The 19,442-nt window shown below is 52.6% G+C and overlaps 9 protein-coding genes across 9 annotated transcripts; 4 read left to right on the forward strand and 5 right to left on the reverse strand.

Moving 5' to 3' along the window:
• Window positions 1-33: 33 nt before the first annotated feature.
• Window positions 34-2,394, reverse strand: ATP3 (atp3 gamma subunit of the F1 sector of mitochondrial F1F0 ATP synthase). Its single transcript, XM_062907534.1, has 4 exons — window positions 1,479-2,394; window positions 670-1,250; window positions 470-603; window positions 34-409 (listed from the first exon to the last, which is right to left on the reverse strand). Exons 1-4 carry the CDS (start codon window positions 1,532-1,534, stop codon window positions 281-283), a joined length of 900 nt encoding a protein of 299 aa, XP_062770489.1. The 5' UTR covers window positions 1,535-2,394; the 3' UTR covers window positions 34-280.
• On the forward strand, window positions 1,804-5,543 carry TOP1 (DNA topoisomerase 1; the record flags this gene model as incomplete). Its single annotated transcript, XM_062907535.1, has 5 exons — window positions 1,804-2,452; window positions 2,715-2,941; window positions 2,980-4,593; window positions 4,649-5,341; window positions 5,403-5,543. Exons 1-5 carry the CDS (start codon window positions 1,906-1,908, stop codon window positions 5,541-5,543), a joined length of 3,222 nt encoding a protein of 1,073 aa, XP_062770490.1. The 5' UTR covers window positions 1,804-1,905.
• Window positions 5,544-6,795: 1,252 nt separating this feature from the next.
• CRH1_3 (transglycosylase) lies at window positions 6,796-7,728 on the forward strand (the record flags this gene model as incomplete). Its single annotated transcript, XM_062907536.1, has 1 exon — window positions 6,796-7,728. The coding sequence occupies one exon, from the start codon at window positions 6,796-6,798 to the stop codon at window positions 7,726-7,728; it is 933 nt and encodes a 310-aa protein (XP_062770491.1).
• Window positions 7,729-7,778: 50 nt separating this feature from the next.
• Window positions 7,779-8,289, reverse strand: QC763_0011330 (uncharacterized protein; the record flags this gene model as incomplete). Its single annotated transcript, XM_062905226.1, has 2 exons — window positions 7,779-8,113; window positions 8,193-8,289. The coding sequence occupies 2 exons, from the start codon at window positions 8,287-8,289 to the stop codon at window positions 7,779-7,781; spliced, it is 432 nt and encodes a 143-aa protein (XP_062770492.1).
• Window positions 8,290-8,480: 191 nt separating this feature from the next.
• Window positions 8,481-8,902, forward strand: QC763_0011340 (uncharacterized protein; the record flags this gene model as incomplete). Its single annotated transcript, XM_062905227.1, has 2 exons — window positions 8,481-8,674; window positions 8,866-8,902. The coding sequence occupies exons 1-2, from the start codon at window positions 8,529-8,531 to the stop codon at window positions 8,900-8,902; spliced, it is 183 nt and encodes a 60-aa protein (XP_062770493.1). The 5' UTR covers window positions 8,481-8,528.
• A 127-nt stretch (window positions 8,903-9,029) lies between these two features.
• On the reverse strand, window positions 9,030-10,318 carry QC763_109480 (uncharacterized protein; the record flags this gene model as incomplete). Its single annotated transcript, XM_062907537.1, has 2 exons — window positions 9,456-10,318; window positions 9,030-9,398 (listed from the first exon to the last, which is right to left on the reverse strand). Exons 1-2 carry the CDS (start codon window positions 9,630-9,632, stop codon window positions 9,030-9,032), a joined length of 546 nt encoding a protein of 181 aa, XP_062770494.1. The 5' UTR covers window positions 9,633-10,318.
• A 431-nt stretch (window positions 10,319-10,749) lies between these two features.
• QC763_109490 (uncharacterized protein) lies at window positions 10,750-13,066 on the forward strand (the record flags this gene model as incomplete). The annotated part of the gene is made up of 3 exons (XM_062907538.1): window positions 10,750-10,904; window positions 10,956-11,021; window positions 11,078-13,066. The coding sequence occupies 3 exons, from the start codon at window positions 10,750-10,752 to the stop codon at window positions 11,643-11,645; spliced, it is 789 nt and encodes a 262-aa protein (XP_062770495.1). The 3' UTR covers window positions 11,646-13,066.
• A 12-nt stretch (window positions 13,067-13,078) lies between these two features.
• Window positions 13,079-15,559, reverse strand: ARO8_2 (Aromatic/aminoadipate aminotransferase 1). The gene is made up of 4 exons (XM_062907539.1): window positions 15,041-15,559; window positions 14,953-14,986; window positions 13,736-14,901; window positions 13,079-13,666 (listed from the first exon to the last, which is right to left on the reverse strand). The coding sequence occupies exons 1-4, from the start codon at window positions 15,386-15,388 to the stop codon at window positions 13,412-13,414; spliced, it is 1,803 nt and encodes a 600-aa protein (XP_062770496.1). The 5' UTR covers window positions 15,389-15,559; the 3' UTR covers window positions 13,079-13,411.
• Window positions 15,560-15,877: 318 nt separating this feature from the next.
• On the reverse strand, window positions 15,878-19,246 carry QC763_109520 (uncharacterized protein). The gene is made up of 4 exons (XM_062907540.1): window positions 17,638-19,246; window positions 17,073-17,583; window positions 16,521-17,009; window positions 15,878-16,457 (listed from the first exon to the last, which is right to left on the reverse strand). Exons 1-4 carry the CDS (start codon window positions 17,816-17,818, stop codon window positions 16,028-16,030), a joined length of 1,611 nt encoding a protein of 536 aa, XP_062770497.1. The 5' UTR covers window positions 17,819-19,246; the 3' UTR covers window positions 15,878-16,027.
• Between the last annotated feature and the right edge of the window lie 196 nt (window positions 19,247-19,442).

The raw sequence follows: 19,442 nt of genomic DNA on the forward strand, positions 1-19,442 counted from the left end.
ACAGCGCAAGCGGGCGATAAAGCCCAGCTGACACACAGCAAAAGACTACGTTTTAGGGGTGGATTGTTGGTTGGTACACAGGAGGCCAGCGGCAGTGCTCGCACGATGCGATACGTCAAGTGAGACTCTCTCAGAACTAGTTTATACAAAGGGAATACAACTGCCTTCCCTTGCCCCACATCTCTTTTTCCTGCTCACTCTCAGTGTATGGTTGATGATGGGAAGAAAAAGGCGAGCTTCTATCACGCAAAGAACCGCTTTTTTGACACTAAACGGCAATTTACATGTCCGCAGAGGCGGTGGCACCAGTGATAATCTCAACCAACTCGCCGGTAATGACGGCCTGGCGGGTGCGGTTGAAGAGAATCTGGTACTTGCTGATCATCTCACCAGCGTTCTTGGAAGCGTTCTGTGACGGGTGGGTCAGATACCAGTTCATGAAACTCGTATGAGTAAAACAAAAACTTACATCCATGGCGTTGCGGCGGGCAGAGATCTCGCAAGCGTGACCCTCAGCAAGAGCCCAGTAGAGCGAGTTGGCAAGGGTGTACTCGCGGAGGTTGGGAAGGACACCCTCCTCGACCTCGAAAGCGGCAAAGTTGGCTATTACAGCAAAAATTAGCCAGAGGTTCATCAAGACATTCATGCATCGAGACAAGGTCTACGCACGGGAGTTGGCAAAGGCCTCCTCGGAAAATCCCTCAATGATGGTGGGCTCGTAGCTGGTGGCGTTGATGAACTTGTTGTAGAGAATCTCAACCTCGGAGTAGTCGCCCTGGAGCTGGACGATCTGGTCGACGATGGACTGAGCCTCGGTGAAGGTGGGGACGTCCTTGCCAACGCCAGAGAAGTTCAGGACGATGTTCTTAGCATGCGTACGGGAGAGCTGGGCCTTGGCCTTCTCGCCGAGGATGACGAGGTCGAAGTTGTCCCCCTCGGTGGCAGCCCTTCGGCGGATGAAGCGGGCAAGACCAGAGTGAACACCACCGCAAAGACCCTTGTCGGAGCTGCAGACGACGACGAGCTTCTTCTTGCCCTCGCCCTCGAGGGGCTTTGTCTCGGCCGACTGGTAGACCTTGTTGCTGGTCTCGCCGTAGCTGCGCGACTCGGTCATGGCACGCTGGGCACGGTTGAGCTTGGTCGAGGCAACGATCTTCATCGTCTTGGTGATCTTCTCGATGTTGCGAATCGACTTGAGGCGGCCCTCGATTTCACGGAGGGTAGCGAAGGTGGCGGCCGGAGCAGCAGCCCTGCATGTCGCAACCGTGGGTTAGTATTTTGTGTTCTTGCTGCATTGTCCTCTTTTCTTTCCGTCTTCATCTATGCCATCTTCCCCAACCGAGAGATGCTCTCTCTCCACCAGACCGAAATATATCGTGTGTTGTTGTGCTGTCGGTGCTGCTCGGGCCTCTCGACGGCTTTTGCTAGGGAGCTCGGGGCATGACGAAAAAGTCCAGGGAAAGGCATTTGCAACATACCGGGAGGAGGCGGCAGCGCCGGCTCTCAAAGCCGGACGGGCAGCTCTTGACAGCATGGCGAAAGGATCTGGGGATAGTTCTCTGCTGGCTGGCTGTGGCCCCGGTTGACCACGATAAATGTGCTGGCGTCAATTGAGCAGCAGCAGCGGGAGGTTGTGGCTCAATCGATCAGAGGTGCAATTGGCGTGAGAGGTTTGCTGAGCTTCGGCTCCACACGGACCACACCCCATCCCGCTTCCTGCTCGTGCCTCCCGTCCGCCCTCTCAGCCTGTTGTGGCTTTGTCTTTCCGTGTTTCCAGGGTTCCCGGCAGTGGGCGGGGCACCTCAGAGGCTGACTTGCCAGTGTCTGACAGCTGGCAGAGACCGGAATTCCAGTGTTGGATGCTCTCTTCAGGGCCCCACCAGAAAAGATGGTACTAGCTTAGTCATGGCTTGCTTTTCTCTTCACGCTACGAAACTTGAGCTGCGTGTCTGCGAAGAAGGCTACCTTACCAAGGCTGGCCAAGTGTGGATCCCCCCGTGGCCCATAATTATCTTTAACCTCGTCCTGTCGCTGCTTGGATTCGTGGAATCCCTCTTTTTTCCCCTGCCTGGTTCTTCCTTCTCACCTCACACGTTCTCTGTCTCACGCATTGCCTTGCCCTATAGACCAGAGGCCGTCGACTGCGCGTCTTTCCCTCATCCAAAAACCCCCGACTTTCCCTTCAGGAGCCGAGCAACATTCCTTCCCCTTCCGAGAGCCGGCCTTTCTTACAGGACTCGGCCAGTTTTGCTTTTTGCGAATCGCCCATTTTCCAGACTACGCCGACCGTCTTCGACGACTGCGCCGCTTCGCACCTTCCTCGCCAGCCAACTCCGCTTCGTCTTCGTTGACCGATCGATTTTAATATCAATTAAAACTCTGCAATCAAACTTGATCATGGCTTCCGACAGTTCTGACGATGACAGGCCTTTGGCAGGCACGAACGGTCACAGTAAGTTTAACTACTCGGTGCCAGAGAACAGATATTCTCTCGCTCTGCAACACCAATTTCTCGCCCCTTCACGGTATGCACTGTGACACGCCCTGGTATTCGTGCCAGGTTGACGTGGTACAGTCCTCACCGCGAGCTTTCGACTGCTTGCACTCGCCTGCCTTCTTGCAGGCCTCGTGCAGTTGAATGCTATTGTTGCTTGACGCGCAGTCGAAGCACAACCACGGCAAGAAAGCAACCTCACTGACATTCTCACCATCAGAGTCCGCTCCCAAGATCTCACCAGCCACCGACCGCAAGATGGATAAACTCGCTTCCAGGGCCCGTCCGGCGCCCCCAAACGTCTCGATTCGCAACGGCCCTGTGGAAGACAACGCGATGGACATCGACACCACACCCAACGGAGGCCCCAAGCGGAAAGCGCGCAGCTCTGTTGGTCAGACGGTCAGTTACAAGGACGAGTCGGACAGTGACGATGGCGCACCACTGGTAGGTCATCTCGGTTATCATGTGTACAACTCCTTTAGCTTACCATCTCCCAGGCCAAGCGTCAAAAGTCCAAACACAAGCAAGAAGACTCCGATAGTGACGATGAGCCAATTGCGAGAAAGAAGAATGGCGCCAGGTTGCCTCCTTCCATCAAGAACACCGCCATGGTTGATTCCTCCGATGATGACCAGCCTCTAGGAACCAAGATCGCTCAGAGGAAGGCGGCGATTGAGAAGTCTGCTGGCAAGAAGAAGCCGGCTGCGAAGAAGGCGATCAAAGACGAGTCGGATGACGAGCCGCTGGCTAAGCCCAAGAAGCGTCAATCAAATGGTGTCTCGGCCGCGAAAAAGACCAACGGCGTCAAGAAAGAGGAGTCGGATTCGGATTCGGATGCCCCCATCGCCAAGAAGGTGAAGAAGGAGGCTCCTGCCAAAGCCAAGGTCAAGGCCACTGCTGCTCCTGCCAAAAAGGGCAGGTTGGTCAAGGAGGAATCGGTGGCCAACAGTGCTGCTGACGAAGAGGAAGAGGAGGAGTATCGGTGGTGGGACGCGCCAAAGAAGGAGGACGATTCCATCAAGTGGACCACCTTGGAGCACAATGGTGTCCTCTTCCCGCCCGCCTACGAGCCTCTCCCCAAGGATGTCAAGCTCATATACGACGGCACGCCGGTCAATTTGCATGTGGATGCCGAGGAGGTGGCGACATTTTTCGGTGCGATGCTTCATTCCACCCAGAACGTCGAGAATCCCACCTTCCAGAAGAACTTCTTTAAAGATTTCAGGGATGTTCTCAAGGAGACCGGTGGTGCCAAAGACCAGAATGGCAAGCCTGTTGACATCAAAGAGTTCGCCAAGCTCGACTTCACCAAGATCTTTGAGTACTACAAGGGTCTCAGCGACGCGAAAAAGGCTCGCCCGGCTGCTGAGAAGAAGGCGGAAAAAGCTGAGAAGGACAAGTTCGAGGCGCCCTACATGTACTGCAAGTGGGATGGCCGGAAAGAAAAGGTGGGCAACTTCCGCGTCGAACCGCCTGGACTTTTCCGTGGCCGTGGTGAGCATCCCAAAACCGGCACTGTCAAGAAGCGTGTCATGCCTGAGCAAGTCACGATCAACATCGGCAAGGAGGCCAAGGTCCCAGATCCGCCGGCCGGACACAAGTGGAAGGCTGTGCAACACGATAACAAGGCGACATGGCTCGCCATGTGGCAGGAGAACGTCAACGGCAATTACAAGTATGTGATGCTGGCTGCCAACAGTACCGTCAAGGGCCAAGCCGACTACAAGAAGTTTGAGAAGGCTCGCGAGCTCAACAAGCATATTGCGAGGATCCGAGCCGACTATACCGCTGAGCTCAAGTCCGAGATTATGGCTGAACGACAACGCGCCACCGCCATGTATCTCATTGACAAGTTTGCGCTCAGAGCTGGCAATGAGAAGGACACCGAGAACGAGGCCGAGACGGTAGGCTGCTGTTCGCTCAAGTTCGAACACGTTACGCTCAGGGAACCCAACACGGTTATTTTTGACTTCCTGGGCAAAGACAGTATCCGCTTCTACAACGAGTTCACGGTGGAACGGCAAGTCTTCAAGAACTTGAAGCTGTTCAAGAAGCCTCCAAAGGCGGATGGTGATGACATTTTTGACAGGCTCACGGTAAGTTTTGATCGCTTTTGAGAAGGGCCCGCAGCTAGTCTAACGCATCTGGCAGACCTCTCAACTCAACAAGCATCTCTCCAACTACATGCCCGGCCTCACAGCAAAGGTGTTCCGTACCTACAATGCCTCCCACACGATGTCAACACTTCTTCAATCTCTCTCGGTCGAAAACAGGACCATGGCTGAGAAGATCAAGCTGTACAACGATTGCAACCGTGAGGTGGCCGTGATTTGCAATCACAAGCGTACGGTTGGCGCAGCTCACGAGGCGCAAATGGAGAAGCTTGCAGACCGCATCAAGGGCCTCAAGTATCAGAAGTGGCGCACCAAGATGATGATGCTTGATCTCGATCCCAAGCTTAAGAAGAAGAAGGGCGCCGAGTACTTTGCACTCGACGAGGACATTACCCAAGAGTGGCTCTTGGAACACCAGAAGTTCCTTGTGGAGGAGCAGAGGACCAAGATCCAGAAGAAGTTTGAGAAGGACAACGAGAAGCGCGTTGCCGATGGCGAAGCTGAGTTGGACGAAAAGGAGCTCAAGGAGCGCCTCAAGGTGGCTGCGGAGCTCGAAGCCAAGTACAAGAAGGAGAACAAGACCAAGAAGGTGGAGGCCGAGGGCAAGGGCCCCGCCGTCGAGAAGCTTGAGGCGGCCGTCAGCAAGTTTGATGACCGCATCAAGACGCTCGAACTGCAATGTGCCGATCGTGAGGGCAACAAAGAGGTGGCCCTGGGCACATCCAAGATCGTGAGTTTTGTCGCAATGAAGTCTTGTTTTCGATGTTTCGTACTAACCTGGTCCCTTCCAGAACTACATCGACCCCCGTCTCACAGTCGTTTTCGCCAAGAAGTTCAACGTTCCTATTGAGAAGTTCTTCTCCAAGACGCTACGCGACAAGTTCAAGTGGGCGATTGAGTCGGTCGGCGACGACGACACGTGGGAGTTCTGAGCACACGTACAAGATCAGCTCCTTTTATCTATCTATTCTAATCCTGTATACTATATATCTTGGCCAACCTTCGCTACAAGCCACCTTTTACGATATTCACGCATTGCATTCCAGACGACCACGGTCCGGCCACCCACATATTGGCCCCTTTGCTACACGGCGGGCTTCCGCCAATTGAGGCGAGGCGCAGTTTCGATGTTTCCCACTTTGCAATCTGGTCTGGGGCGACTGGCGTTGGTTTATGGGGCCAAAATGGAGTTCAGGGGAAAGAGGTGAAAAAAGAGAGAAAGGGGATGGATGCCCTATAAGGATCCCAAAGGAGTAAAACACCACAGACAGTTAGCATGAAGAAGCGTTGAATTATATCATGATGCGATGCAGCGGTTTCTTGCTTGAACATCAGGAATTCAGTGAAGTCATTGTTTCATTCTCTGCCAAGGATTCCATGCCTGATGACAGCAGAACAGATTCCAGTCGTGCTTGGGTTGCTCGTACCGAGATCTTGCTTATTTGACCGTTGGCGATTGCATAAGGTGGGTTTCGCCAAGACCTCGCCCACACCAGCCACCCAATGAATGGCTTGGCGGGCACGGCGGGCGATTCTGTGCCCGGCGCCGGGGCACCCGCCAACTTTCTCGCCGAGTTTCGATCCACATTCCCAACCTCCTCTGAAAACTAGACGAGCGGACGCGCCGCAATCCCTGCTGAGCTGGACCCTATCTTTTTGGTGCTGGGACGAGACTGATGACGACAATTGGAGGGTGGTTGGGATGATGTGTTTCTTTCCTTGGGAGGTTGTTGGTGGGGGTGATGGATAAAACCGAGGGAGTGGCCTGGTTTTGGGGGGAGCTGCAGGTTGCTCTCTTCCCGCCTTTTTTTGTTGATGTTCACTATAAGAGGATAATTTCTATAATTTCATGGTTGGGGAGAAGACAGCAAGAAATACTTTTTACGGGACTCGACTACCTTATTCTTTTCTGGTTGCTCCCAGTGGATTGTTATCCCTTACATTTTGACGACATCTTTGACGGGGTGATCCGGCTGAGACCGGCAGATAAGAACACAAGATGATGTTCTCCAAACGATGGAAGACAGCGCTTACAGCCTCCGCCGCGCTGGTGACTGGGGTTTTGGCACAGACATGGAGTGATTGTAACCCATTACACAGCAAGTCTCTTCCCACTATGATCTCCTCCAAAACAACCTCATTAACAACCCTTTAGCAACCTGCCCCGCCAACACAGCCCTCGGCATGACAATCAACGTCGACTTCCGCCGCGGCTCGGTCGACTCCTTCATCGCCTCCGGCGGCGCCCCCTCCTACTCCTCCGACGGCGTGACCTTCTCCGTCTCCCGCCCCGGCGAAGCCCCCCAGCTCTCCTCGCTGTTCTACATCATGTTTGGCAGGGTGGAGGTAACGATGAAAGCCGCCCCCGGAGCCGGGATTGTCTCCTCGCTAGTCTTGCTGTCGGACACGCTAGACGAGATTGATTTCGAATGGCTAGGCGCAGACGACAGTGAAGTGCAGACGAATTACTTCTCAAAGGGGCAGACGACGACGTATAACAGGGGGCAGTTCAACCCTGCGCCGAATAATCAGGGGGAGTTTATCACTTATATTATTGACTGGACGCCGCAGAGGATTCAATGGTATGTTGGGGGAACGTTGGTCAGGACGTTGGGGTATGATGAGGCGGAGGGGCAGTTTCCTCAGACGCCGATGCAGGTTAAGTTTGGGGCTTGGTCTGGGGGGGACAGCGCGACGAATCCTCCTGGGACGGTGGAGTGGGCTAGGGGCCCGACGGATTACTCTCGAGGGCCGTTTAGTATGGTTGTGAGGAGTGCGGTGGTGACGGATTATAGCACGGGGAAGAGTTATACTTATGGGGATAATAGTGGGACGTGGCAGAGTATTAGGTCGGAGGGGGGGAAGGTTTATGGGAATAGTGGTGGGGCGGGGGGGATTACGGTTACGGCGAGCGCGGCGCCGGTGGCGACGGATGTGAGTCCTACTGTCCCGGTTGGGGGGATTGGGCAGGGGGATACGGCTACGCAGACGGGGTGGCCTTGGGAGCCTACCGGGACGGATGGGGGGAGGGGGGGGCAGGGGGCGATTCCGGAGGGGTGGAGGATTACGCCGGATGGGAAGTTGAGGCCGGTTGGGGGTAGCACTGTGAGTGAGTAACGTTCTTTGTCCCCTGATAGAAGAGCTGAGCGCACTCGGGAAGAGTGGTTTCACTTCTCGGTGTCTTGGAGTGGAAGGCTAACTTTGTGATGGTAGACACCCCCAATCCCGTGCTCTTGCTTGGGCCATTCTTCCTCTTCGTCGCCACCATCGGTTGTGGACGGTGGAATTTCTTCTCGGTCTGAGAGTATTTTGACGACGACGACCTTTACGACTTTTGTTACGGAGACAACTCCTACAGTTTCTGGTCCTGGAGGTGGCTCAAGTTCAGCGGACACACCGAACTCTGGAGAAGTGCCGCCTCCAGAACCACTTGGGGCACCGCCGCAGAACGAGGCAGGGGGGAAGTTGATGCCTTTGATGATGGCACCGTTGGTGCTGGGTGCTGGTGTTTTGTTGCTTTGAGTATAAGCGGGTTTGGCTTTTTGCATTTTGGGCATGGCGTTCGGGAAGGAGAAACATACCATGGGTTTGGGGCTTTAACATGATTGAAGGGATAGACAGTATGAAGGATTGTAGATGAGTAGACATTTCACTCGGGTGAAGGACATAAATATGCATAATTATTGACCAGTTTCATAACATAGTGCCAGTGGCAGTGATGTGATGACGTTTGTAAGGTAGCGTTGCTCCTGCCTCGAGGGCATGGTTTACTCCTTACTGGGGAGTGCAGCCGTCAGGTGACTGTGGGCAGATTCTGCACCATCTGTTTCTCAAGAGGATCGAATATTGGAATCACGGCAACTTTGCAACAAGCCTCCGGCTGACAACTGATCGAGACATACAACGCACCCCGGATCATGCCACCGGCTTATCCTACAGGAAAGTCCAATTCCAAACCCGTGCAATCTCTCCTTGCCAGACTTGGACTCACACCTTTGTTGTTTACGTTTATTGAATTCTTTTCTGTCCCCATCCACCAACCTCCCGCTGGGGCGACGGCTATGTATGCTATATCCAACGGCAGCCTCAAGGGCGCGCGTTGTAACTGACTGATATACAAGACAGCTCGGGAAACCCGTAGCTCAAGGTACTATCTTTAACAAAGTTCATAAGTCATAATAAGCTAACCGGTGCGTCCATCTAGGTGATTACTGGGCTGATGAGGTTGGCGTTGTGAAACGTAAATGGGGGCAGGTGTGCGGTAAGCTCTGCTGCCATGGCTGGAACGTAAACCGGCGACGATGCCTTCAAATTGGCAAAGTCGAATTCCTCCGTCAAAAAACAATATGTTGTCGAGTCAACCGTTGATAGCAATCCGGGCTATAACAAACAGTCACGCAAAACGTTGTGGCGGCAGTTCAACCACCGAGAAGTTGGGCCTTTTCTTCGTCCTTGGTCGCTCCAGAACCAGTCTTGAGCAGCCTGTACAGACTATGTCCTGAGATGCTTAGGGTCATAGCCGCGCATGTGGCCGAGGGTAAGTACCCCAGGAGGATCAGGTGGGCGCTCTCTCGACGTGCATATCCAACAAGAGCTGCAGCACCGAGAAGCGTGGTGTACACAAATAGTTGAAGAGGATCTTGGCTCTGTCGTCGCTGGGTAAACGAAGACACGACGCAACCAAATACCAGGCATGAGAAGAGCATCAGCCCCGGGGATGGATGAAAAAGGAAGCCATCGGTGGTGGTGGTGGGTTGGTCTGCATGCTGCTGCTGCCCTCGGTCAATCTGGACGTCGATTAGCTGGGGATCAAGAGGCTGGGCTTGGCGATGACTTGGACTGACTCTGCTGTATCCTCGATTGATATCGTTTTGAACGGTGTATTCCCAGGTGACAACACTACAGAGAGTGCCTAAGCAGATCTCGACAGTGTCAATCGCCCAGGGCCAACACCCAGGGTTCCGAAGTAAGACTGTGGGTGTTTGCGGTAGGTGGAGAGGGCAGCATGCTTCTGAACTCATGGAGACAGCAATTGGCTAACTTGGGAATAGAATGAACTCTGAGATCGGTAAGTGCCGAGGACTTTGATGGGTCTTGTTCTTGGAATTGGCACGAGGTCTCCCAGAACAAAACCCCAAAATCAACCTCAAATGCCTGGGTTCTTCTTGACTATTATACCGGAGGTTTCTCCATCATTGATACCTTGCTACAAGGCTTGGACCTCGTCAAACAAATGCTGAAGCGCCGTACGGGCTACCTGAAATCCAGTTCCCTGCCTTTCCGGTATTGATGCTTCGCATCCATCGGATATCACCACACCAAGTGCGGCTCACCAGACTCATGCACCAACATCCACGCCCGAGTGGTTGCATTCTTGTCCCTCAACCTTATTCCAATCCAGTAACGATAGGCGAGAAGTGCGCGGGCTCTGATTCAGAGGCCTCTTCGTGATGCCGCGTGTGCATGAGCAGCAAGGCGACCACATGCTGCAGGAAGAGATGCCTCACCATGGCGAGGCTGACATCCAGGCAGACAGCTCTCACCGAGACTACGGGCCAATCGCCCCCCACCATTATTTTGAGCCTCACCAGGCGAACCACCCCGCGCACCATCTCAAGCATGCGAACCGAATTATCTGACGCTTCAGAGAAGCTCAAAGAGGTACCGAAACGCTCCCTTTTTGTGTGCCCGCGTGGGTTTCGTCTTCATATCAAGGAAGTTGAGCGAGGTTGCATGTAAGTGCATCCATACATTCTTGTCGGATTTGTTGCCATTGGCCCCCCCCCCCCACCCACGAATCTTTTGGCGGCCTTACTTATCTGCAACGTTCACTTCGACTACGTGGTGAGGCGAAGCTGCGCCATCTACAGGTAGAGCTAGCTATCAGAGCTTGGTATTTGGAATACGCTACTAAGCTCCCCTCGTGGGTGGGCGGTAAAAAGTCCAGGCCCTCCCCTTCAGGCCGTCAAGCATTTTTCCCCCCTTCTCGTCTCTGGATTCTATTCCTTCGTATACACTGCAACCAACTCGCCCCAACATCGCCCCTTTTCTTTCTACACCACCTCGCGATCTCGCCAGACATTAGGCAGCAAAGGCCATAGGAGCTTTCAACCCTCATCCTATTGCCACTTCTGCACGATGGAGCGCCCCGGTTTTCCCCATGGGCAGCTGCCTCCGCGAGCGCGAGATCAAGATGTTCATAGTAAGGCCAAAATCTTGTCCTGCGGTGGCATGATTGGCACATCTATTCTTTTCCCGTTGGCCAACGGCGAAGGGAACTCCTTCCGTACCATGTGAGTAAAACTGTGTAGGCCATACGATAGAAGATACTAATAGAGTCACAGCACCCTCATTCTGTTCATCATCACGGCTATTGCGTTCCACGCAATCTATACAGAGCCGTTCATTAGGTACTTTTGTCCACGACTGTTACGCCGCACGTGTTTTTTCTCTAACAGTCATCTAGATCTGGACCTTCCACGGCCCCAGTTGCCTTGGTCCTATTATTGCTTGTTGTCATTGCCGCAGGCCCTACTAAGAAGGACCTGGTGCCTTGGCTTCCGCTCTTCGTAACAGCCTGGAGTCTTGTCACTCTTATGATTAACAAGCACATGGCAACCGCGTCACCACACCTGTCAATATCAGCCGACTATCCCTTTACAGGCGTCACAATTGGAGCTGCAACGGAGCGGTCCTTCCGGTCCATGTCCAGTCAGGACAGGCGCCAGCCCCAGTTTGAATCCAACCGCCAAAACCCATTGTACTTTGGACGACATGGTCCACCCTCCAGGTATTCCCAGAGGACAAGCACAATGAGTTCAGACATTTCTCTTTCCAGCATGCCAGCGCAACGCCAGGAGCACTGGGATCCTCACACCCAGGCCTTTTTTGACAACCAGGAGATGCAGGAACTTGCCCGGGATTTGCCAGAGCCCACTCTTCCCAGGACTCAGCATGACCAAGAGAGTGACTTGAACACAGAAACTGAGACCCAGGCGTCAGAGACGGCCCGCTTCTTGCTTGGTCGTCAATAAACAGCCGCGTGCTCTGTTTAGTCACAGCTTGTTTATCTCTTTGGTTCCCTTCTTTGCTTCTTCTCCGTTTCTACATTCTTCACGCCAGGTCCGGGCCGGTTTTACCTACCCTGGCAATCCACACCGTCCGCTGGAATCAACCGGATGGATATACACTAATAATACCTTGAACACAAGGCCAGGGACACAGCAACACTTTCGTCCCCGAGGCCTATCATCCCTTTCATATCACGGACGGCACGATCATCGACATATTTGTGGGATGTACCAAAAGCTGTCCCACCAACCCACACCTTCTGAAGTTTGCCGGGTCTTTTACTGTACTCGGGCTCTTCCTTGCACGATCGATCGGGTGGCTTTGTCATATCCCTCCTCTCTCGCCGTCTCAACCATCACCATCCCGCACACGTACATGCACATGGCACATAAGGTCCGACACCCGAACATATCACCATATTGCCTATACAACTGGTTCCGGTGTTAGAGTACGACGACGAGCATTTTTCTGTCGCATAAGAGGTAGCCATGATTTCTTGTCCCTTGAGCGATATCATTCCCCCCATTTTTTTCATTTACGGTGTTGCCTCTACATAGAGAGCATGGGCGGGAACCACAGCCATGCGGGATCATTTATTATACGTTTTGAGGGAAAGGGAACAGTTCAGTTTTTCTATTCATCAACATCATCAACATCATCAACTTCATCCACATCATCAATATTATCATCAACAGCGAGCGGCATCCAAACAAACAACAACAACAAAAGTTTTTCAGTGGACGTCTTGTCAAAAACATGAGACGCAATCCACGTTTCGACCGATCGACACCAATTATCTCGGACACGAAGAACAACATGGCATGGCATGAAATGACACCAACCCTAATGAAAGGGACAAATCGTTCCCAAATAATTTTATCATGATGAAAATCTCAAGAAGAAATCTTGTATATAGAACATGCCATGAACGGAAACAGAACCTTGTATATAGCTTACAGACATCAGCGGGGGTACATCAACACACACACACATAAAGGCAACACAGAAAAGAAGTGTGTGTGTAGATGGTTCTCTTTTTGTCAGGGGAAAGGGAGAAACCCACCGCCTCGGTTCTTGTTTTCTATCTAGAGTTAACGACTTTGATCGGCTCAGGATTGTTTAAATCCTCCCTATTGGAGGTGGTGATTCAACAGAAGGAACTCACCTATACGACGAGCCCTGCCTGGTGCGATCATTTCGCCCATAAAAGGAAGCCATCCTATTGATGGATCAAAAGGCAGAGAACCACAGATGATATCATTTGCCACAACCCCGTTTCCTGATACAATCAATCCCTCGCTGGTGCCGGGGAAGGGAAAAAAATGGGGGGAATGTATATAGCTCGGTCGGTGTATTGAATACAATACAATAAAGCAATAAAACGTACTCTAAAAATTCACGACATTGAACTTGGTTGCAATTCTTTTTGGTAGATTTGATTTGGGGGATAGATAGCCCCAAGACAGGACAGTCAGGTGGTGATGATGAACTCCCATAACCTAAGATGTTTTTCTTCACCAAGGTGGAGTGACTTTAAGCCTCCCATGGGTTTTGCTTGAAGAGAGGATTGGATTATATTTCTTTAGACAAGCCAATGAGGCGGCTTAATATCCAGCCAGCTTAAGAACAGAAAAAAACCATCTTGGATCTTTAGGGGAACCATCACCAACACTTTTTTTTTTTTTTTTTTTTTTTTTTTTTTTTTTTTTTGAGCAAGACTAAATAAAAACTAGAGCCTGAAACTCTCCCTCACCGCCCCGCCCAACCGCCTAATAGCCTCAGTCATATTCCCCGGCGTAGCAGCCGCAAACGTAGCCCTGAAGAACAGCCCCGTCGGCGCCAGCTCCTGCTGGGCACGAAACCAACTCCCCCTTGCGATGAGCACTCCCTTGTCGATACAAGACTCGAAAATCTCTTCTTCAATCTCGAGAATGGATTTTGTTCTCGAGTCCGGGTGGAGGGTGTGGTCTAGGTGGAGCCATTGCTGTCATATATCAGCGACTATACCAAGGGTAAAGGGGGGTAAAAAAAAAAAAAAAAAAAAAAAACTCACAAACATGCCCGCCCTCACAACACCCCAACTCACCACCTCTTTGGGTAGATACTCCTCGCACGCCTTGAGAAGCGTGTTCCTTCTTTCGGTGTACTCTCTCTGCAGCACCATCAACCACTTTAGATACCCCTCGTGACCCCACGTCTCGTCGAGTAGTTTATGTAAAATGACCTGCGAGAACCCGCTGGGTCCCTGGTTGGCGACTTCGGCGTGTCGGAGGAAGCGCTCGACGAGTTGGTCTGAGGCGGTGAGCCAGCCCAGTCTTGAGCCGGGGACTAGGACTTTGGAGAAGGAGTCCATCCTGATGACTCGCCCGTCCGTGTCCATGCTCAACAAAGTTGGGAGGAGGGAGTCGAGGAAGTCGGTTGTGTTGGAAGGGGCAGTGGTAGGGGTTGGGGTGATGGTGGGCGGGAGTTGGAGGTAGTAATATGGTTCGTCTTCGATGATCACAAGATCGTGCTTGGAGCAGATGTCGTAGATTTGCCTTCTTCGCTCTGGGCCTTGGGTTGCTCCTGTTGGGTTCTGACCGGATGGCACCGTGTATAAGACGTGTGGTTTTCGCTTGTTGTCCCGTTCGGAAGGGCTCCATGTTGAGAGGATGTGGTCTAGTTCGGAGGGGATAAGGCCTTGCTCGTCGATGGGGACGCCAAAGGTGGGGATGCCCAAGGGGTGGGCTGTTTCCAAGGCCGTGGCAAAAGAGAATTCTTCTGTGAGGATGGAGTCGTTTCTGGAGGAGTCGCAGAGCATGCGGAGGGTTTGCTCTAAAGCACCGGTCGAGCCGACGGTGAGGCAGGTTTTCCAGTCGGCGTAGGGGGGGTTGGAGACGAGTTCCGTGTGTTCGGTTACGAAGCGGATGAGTTGGGCCGAGCCATGTGCTTGAGCGTAGTTGAGTGAGATGGAAAGGTCGTATTCTTTTTGGACTGGGGCTGAGGGATGGGTGTCGTATTTGCCGATGGTGATGTCTTGGAAGGTGGGGTGGACCTCTGGGGGCGAGAGAGTTGGGTTGTGAAGGTAATCTGGGACGGAGAGGGAGATGGAGTTGATGGGGAAGTACTCTGGGCACGGAAGGCCACCGCCGAGTGAGATGATGCCAGGGGTTTTGAGGTGGCGGGCAGCTTGTTTGAGCTTGCATGGTTCGCGGATAGAAGCTTCGTAGGAGAGATGATCTGTTTCACGTTAATAAATGTTCCAAAGTTGGTGATGGGGGGGAGACATACGGCTCATATCCTTTGCCATGGGCTTTCCTGATGACTGTTGAAGCTATGTCAGCTTGACAATAAATAACGGTTCATGAGTGGCACTTACATCCCCCTTGAAAACCCCTGAATCACACCCCGCCGCTGTCGGGGCCACCAACCTCCCCGCCCTCCTCCTCCTCTCCAAAATCTCGCCAATAGTCACCCTTTTATTCTTCGTCGGTGTCTCTGGGATATCTGGCAACTCAACCTCGGGCAGAGGTGAAGGGCCACCAATCACCGTCGCCTCGGCAGCCGAATCTAACTTTGGTCTGCTGTGAAATGATGCCTGTTGGCCATTGTTGCTTTGAGCTTTCTTATAATTTTTGATGAAACCCGGCCGAGACGTCAAACCCCAACTCCGAGACCGGGGCACCACAGCAGCGGCCCCGGAGCCGAGACGGGCAGCTCTCCGCATATTTGTGTTCCGTCCCGGTTGCCGTGCCAAGGACCGGGATTGTGTGTGTGTGTGTGTGTAAGTGAGAGTACCAGGGTTGACGATGCAGAACAAAAAACAAAAGAGAGCTTCCAATACAAAACCAATATCACTATTTATTTGAGAATGGTATCAACAGAAGATAAGAAAGAGATATATCTTGATGGAGCACGACTGTGCAACGTGTATGTAGCGTCAGTGATAAGCACCACCGGGACACGGCGGGGTCGAACTAACAACGGCTACCTTCGGGTCGAGTCACCCATCCCGGCCCGCAACAAAGCTTACCTGGCCGTTCCGTTGTCCACAAAACTAACAAAAAAGGGAGGATAAGGATGGCTCACTGACCGCTCCTTGTGACCTGTCTGTACGTAATTAGCTTTAGTCGGGAGAGTCCTCATCGGATGCCGTTCTCCAGAGGTATGCAAGATATGCATATAACAGTCGAGATGGGATGAGATGGCACGGATGGGATGAAATGGAAAGACACATCATAGATGAGTAAAATCTCATAAATCATATTCATACAAATCCCTGTAGAGGAAGAAAGCATGCCGCTGAGTGAGACAGTCTGATATATACCATAACCCAAAATCAAAACCCCGATCCTCATACCTGATATCAAGCCTTCTTGGCCTCCCAGAACCCAACCTTTACACCATCACCCGGTTGCAGCACAATCTCGGCCCTCAGGCACGGGTTGCCACCATCAATCTTACCCATGTAGTTGTCCAGCCTCTCGTACTTTTGAAATAACCTGGTCAACACGTATGCCATCTCGGTCAGCGCAAACTGCTGCCCGATGCAGATTCTCGGACCGCCGTTGAAGGGGATGTACTGCCATGGCTTGGGTTGCCAGACGGACCATCGATCTGGGCTGAAGACATCGACTGGGGCGAAGTTGGCGGATACGGGGGGATAGAGGTCTTCACGGCGTTGCATGACGAGAGTGGAGTAGGCGATGGGTGTATCCTTAAGGACCTTGACTGGAAGGGAGCCATCGGGACCGCCTCCACGGGGGAGGGTGGTATCTTTGAGCGCGAGACGGACACTGAGTATGAATTGTCAATATAATGTTCAGGTATAGAATAGGGGGGGCGGGGGGTTTACTAACTTGAAGGGCACAACAGGATATAACCTCAGTGTCTCGTTCATGACATTCTGAAGGTACTTCATCCCCTTGAGATCCTCATAAGTAGGCGCACGAGTAGGACCAACCACACGCAAGATTTCCTCTCTCAACTTCTTGAGAGCTTCAGGGTGGCGAGCGAGTTCGTAGATGGTCCAGGACAAGGTGCAAGCGGTGGTGTCTCTTCCGGCCAACAGGACAGCAATAAGTTGGTCCCTGAGAACTTGACGATCACGAGTGAACCCAGCCAGGGCATGCAGGAAGGTATAACCGGCGTCAGACTTGCTGGCGAGGTCGTTAGGGTCAAGACGGAGGGTCTGCTCGATGTACTGGTTGATGAAGGCGTTGATGATTTTCATGCCCTTGCGGAAGGAGCCACGGGGGACGAAGACGTTGAGGGGCCCAGCACGGCTAATGATGGACTGAACTCTTTGGACTTCGGCGAAGGCTTCGGCGAATTCTTGGCGAGGGTTGCTACATTTCCATCATATATCAGCCCCCTGTCCAAATGGAAAGGCTTAAGCTGTTAAAGCATACCTGAGAGACTTGACATCCTTGCCCAACAGGAAATCTGTCGCCGAGTCAAGTGTAAACCGGAAGAACAAATCGCTGATATCAACTGGCTTCCCATTGCCAGCCTCAAGATCCACATGCTGTCCCTCGCCATTGAGAGCTCCTCCGTTCGCAATAGCCCGGAAGAGAGTCTGCATGTGCTTCTCAAACACGTGCAGGTCGCTGACACGGTCTTTGATGAACTGAGGTCTGATCAACTGTCGGCTGCCATGCCACAAATCTCCATCGGTGGTGAAAATGCTGTCGCCCAAAAAGGCCTTCCACTCCCTGTGGAAGGGCTCGCCCTTGCCATAATCACCGAACTGGGTTGCCAGGATAGCTTTGATGTTCTCGGGGTCGCAGGTCATGACCACGCGGCGGCCAGCAATACGGTTCTCGACGGTTGATGAGTTGGCTTGTACAAAGAGGGATTTCCACATGGGAAGGTTCTGGTAGTTCATTGAAGCCTTGACGCTGCGGTAAATAAAATCGATACCTGTGTTGGTTAGACATGACATACACAGTACCTGGGACCGAGGAGACATCTTACTGAACGGCAACTTGGAGGGAATCCTTGGTGGCCTTGCGCCAGTCATCCGGGCAAGCTTGATTTCCTGCCATGCAGGCCTCAAAACTAGCCACCAAGCCAGATGTGCCAGAAGCAGTGCTGGTCCGAGGATCAACACTGATTTAACCGAGACATGCTCGATAGCTGTTTCAACGAGTCCCATCTTGGTGTTGAAGAAAACACAGAAGCCAACGAAGAAACGATACCCCGAACTAGCGGGTAGAGCAGATAACTCCCCTCAGTATCTGCGTCCTCTCAGAGAAGACGAGTAGAGGGAAGTAAAAGCAAACAGCCGCCCGCGACCAAGAACGGCTCACCGGTTGGACTCGGCTGCCGCCGTATATAGAGCCAGGTTTTCGCCGCAGGGGTCAACAGCTGTTGAGCAACCAAAGCAGCAGATCACCACGGTCCCTAGAGGGTACAACCGTATGCTGGCCGTATGATATGCGTCCGGTACGAGCGTGTCTGTGGTGATATATGACAATGACGGCAGAGACAAGAGTGTAAGCAAGTAGTGTGGGACACCAGGAGAAGTGCAGCTCCCTTGCTCTTTATTCCATCTGATTTTCCAACAGACAGAAAAAATCCTACCTCCCCAGGGAAGCAGGCGCGGGGGGCGGGCATAATTTCCATCCGTTGTTCCGAAATCCGTACGTAGGCGAGCCTCTGAGGGGTTCAGAAGAAGTTGGGAAAGAGCCAAGTTCAGTTGGCATTCATTGTCTGTGACACACCTAGCTCCACCCCAAGCAATGCCTACAGTAGCATCCTGGCGTCTGCGCACAGAAAGGGTCGGAATCAAGCCGACCAGCAGACCTCTCTCTCTGCTTTCTGCGGCCAGCATTGCGATGGCGGCACAGCATCGACCTTTGCGCACGTGTGGCCCGTATCCTGACCTCTCTTCTTCTTTGAGTCCAAACAAAGAAGCCATATCCCAAGCCTCGGCTAGCTGAAGAGAAGTTCCAAAAAGCTCTCCGATCCCGTGTTTTCCGCCTTTCTCGAGACAGAGCAAAAAGACTCCGTTCCTGGCAGGCGGGTCGGGGCCAACCCGCGCGTCATCTGTTGGGGGGGTGTTCGGGGGACTAATCCCAAGGCAGACAGGGCCGAGGCTCCTTTCTCTTGACAAGACCTGCTAAAAGGCGGGGGAAACGGCCAGTTGTGGGGTTGCAATTGCATCTTGGGACGTTGCGGATCGTGCGCGATGCATCAAGTGGCGTGGTTTTTTTCCTGTCGAAAGTGCATATCGAAACATACACTTCGTCGTCTGGATCTTTGTGGCAGACGTGAGTGGTACGGGCGGAATACAACCTACGGCAGTTAAGCTCACGGGAGACGAGCTCTCGGGAGCAACCCAGGAGGTGTAAGATGGCACGAGAAATCGCGTGGCTCGGATCCGGTGCGTGATTGGGGCGGTGTGGTCCATGTACACTGTATATAGTGTAACGGTGAGACCAGTTGTGCATAACACGAGCGAACTGTCGGTTCTTGTGGTTGTTGAAGATTTCCAAAATGTTCTTCTGTTCGGTCGTAACAAGGTGCTGACGTGAAGATGGGTTCCACCCCCGCAAACTGCCAAACAGCGCTAACCTTGTCACTATCGACCCCAGAAAACCCACTGATTCCGGCAAAGGCTAACCCTATTAGGGACCGTTGTTGGCCGCATGTAAGTGACTTCTTGCAAAACTGCCGTCACTGCAATCAACCTCACTCGGCCGAGTGTTCAAGATTGGATTTCATAACGGAGACTTCGCTATAACTGAATTGTCTAATTGCATTTGCAAACTCCGCAT

This window comes from Podospora pseudopauciseta, chromosome 1 (assembly GCF_035222475.1).
Source record: "Podospora pseudopauciseta strain CBS 411.78 chromosome 1, whole genome shotgun sequence".
Classification (NCBI taxonomy): Eukaryota; Fungi; Ascomycota; class Sordariomycetes; order Sordariales; family Podosporaceae; genus Podospora; species Podospora pseudopauciseta.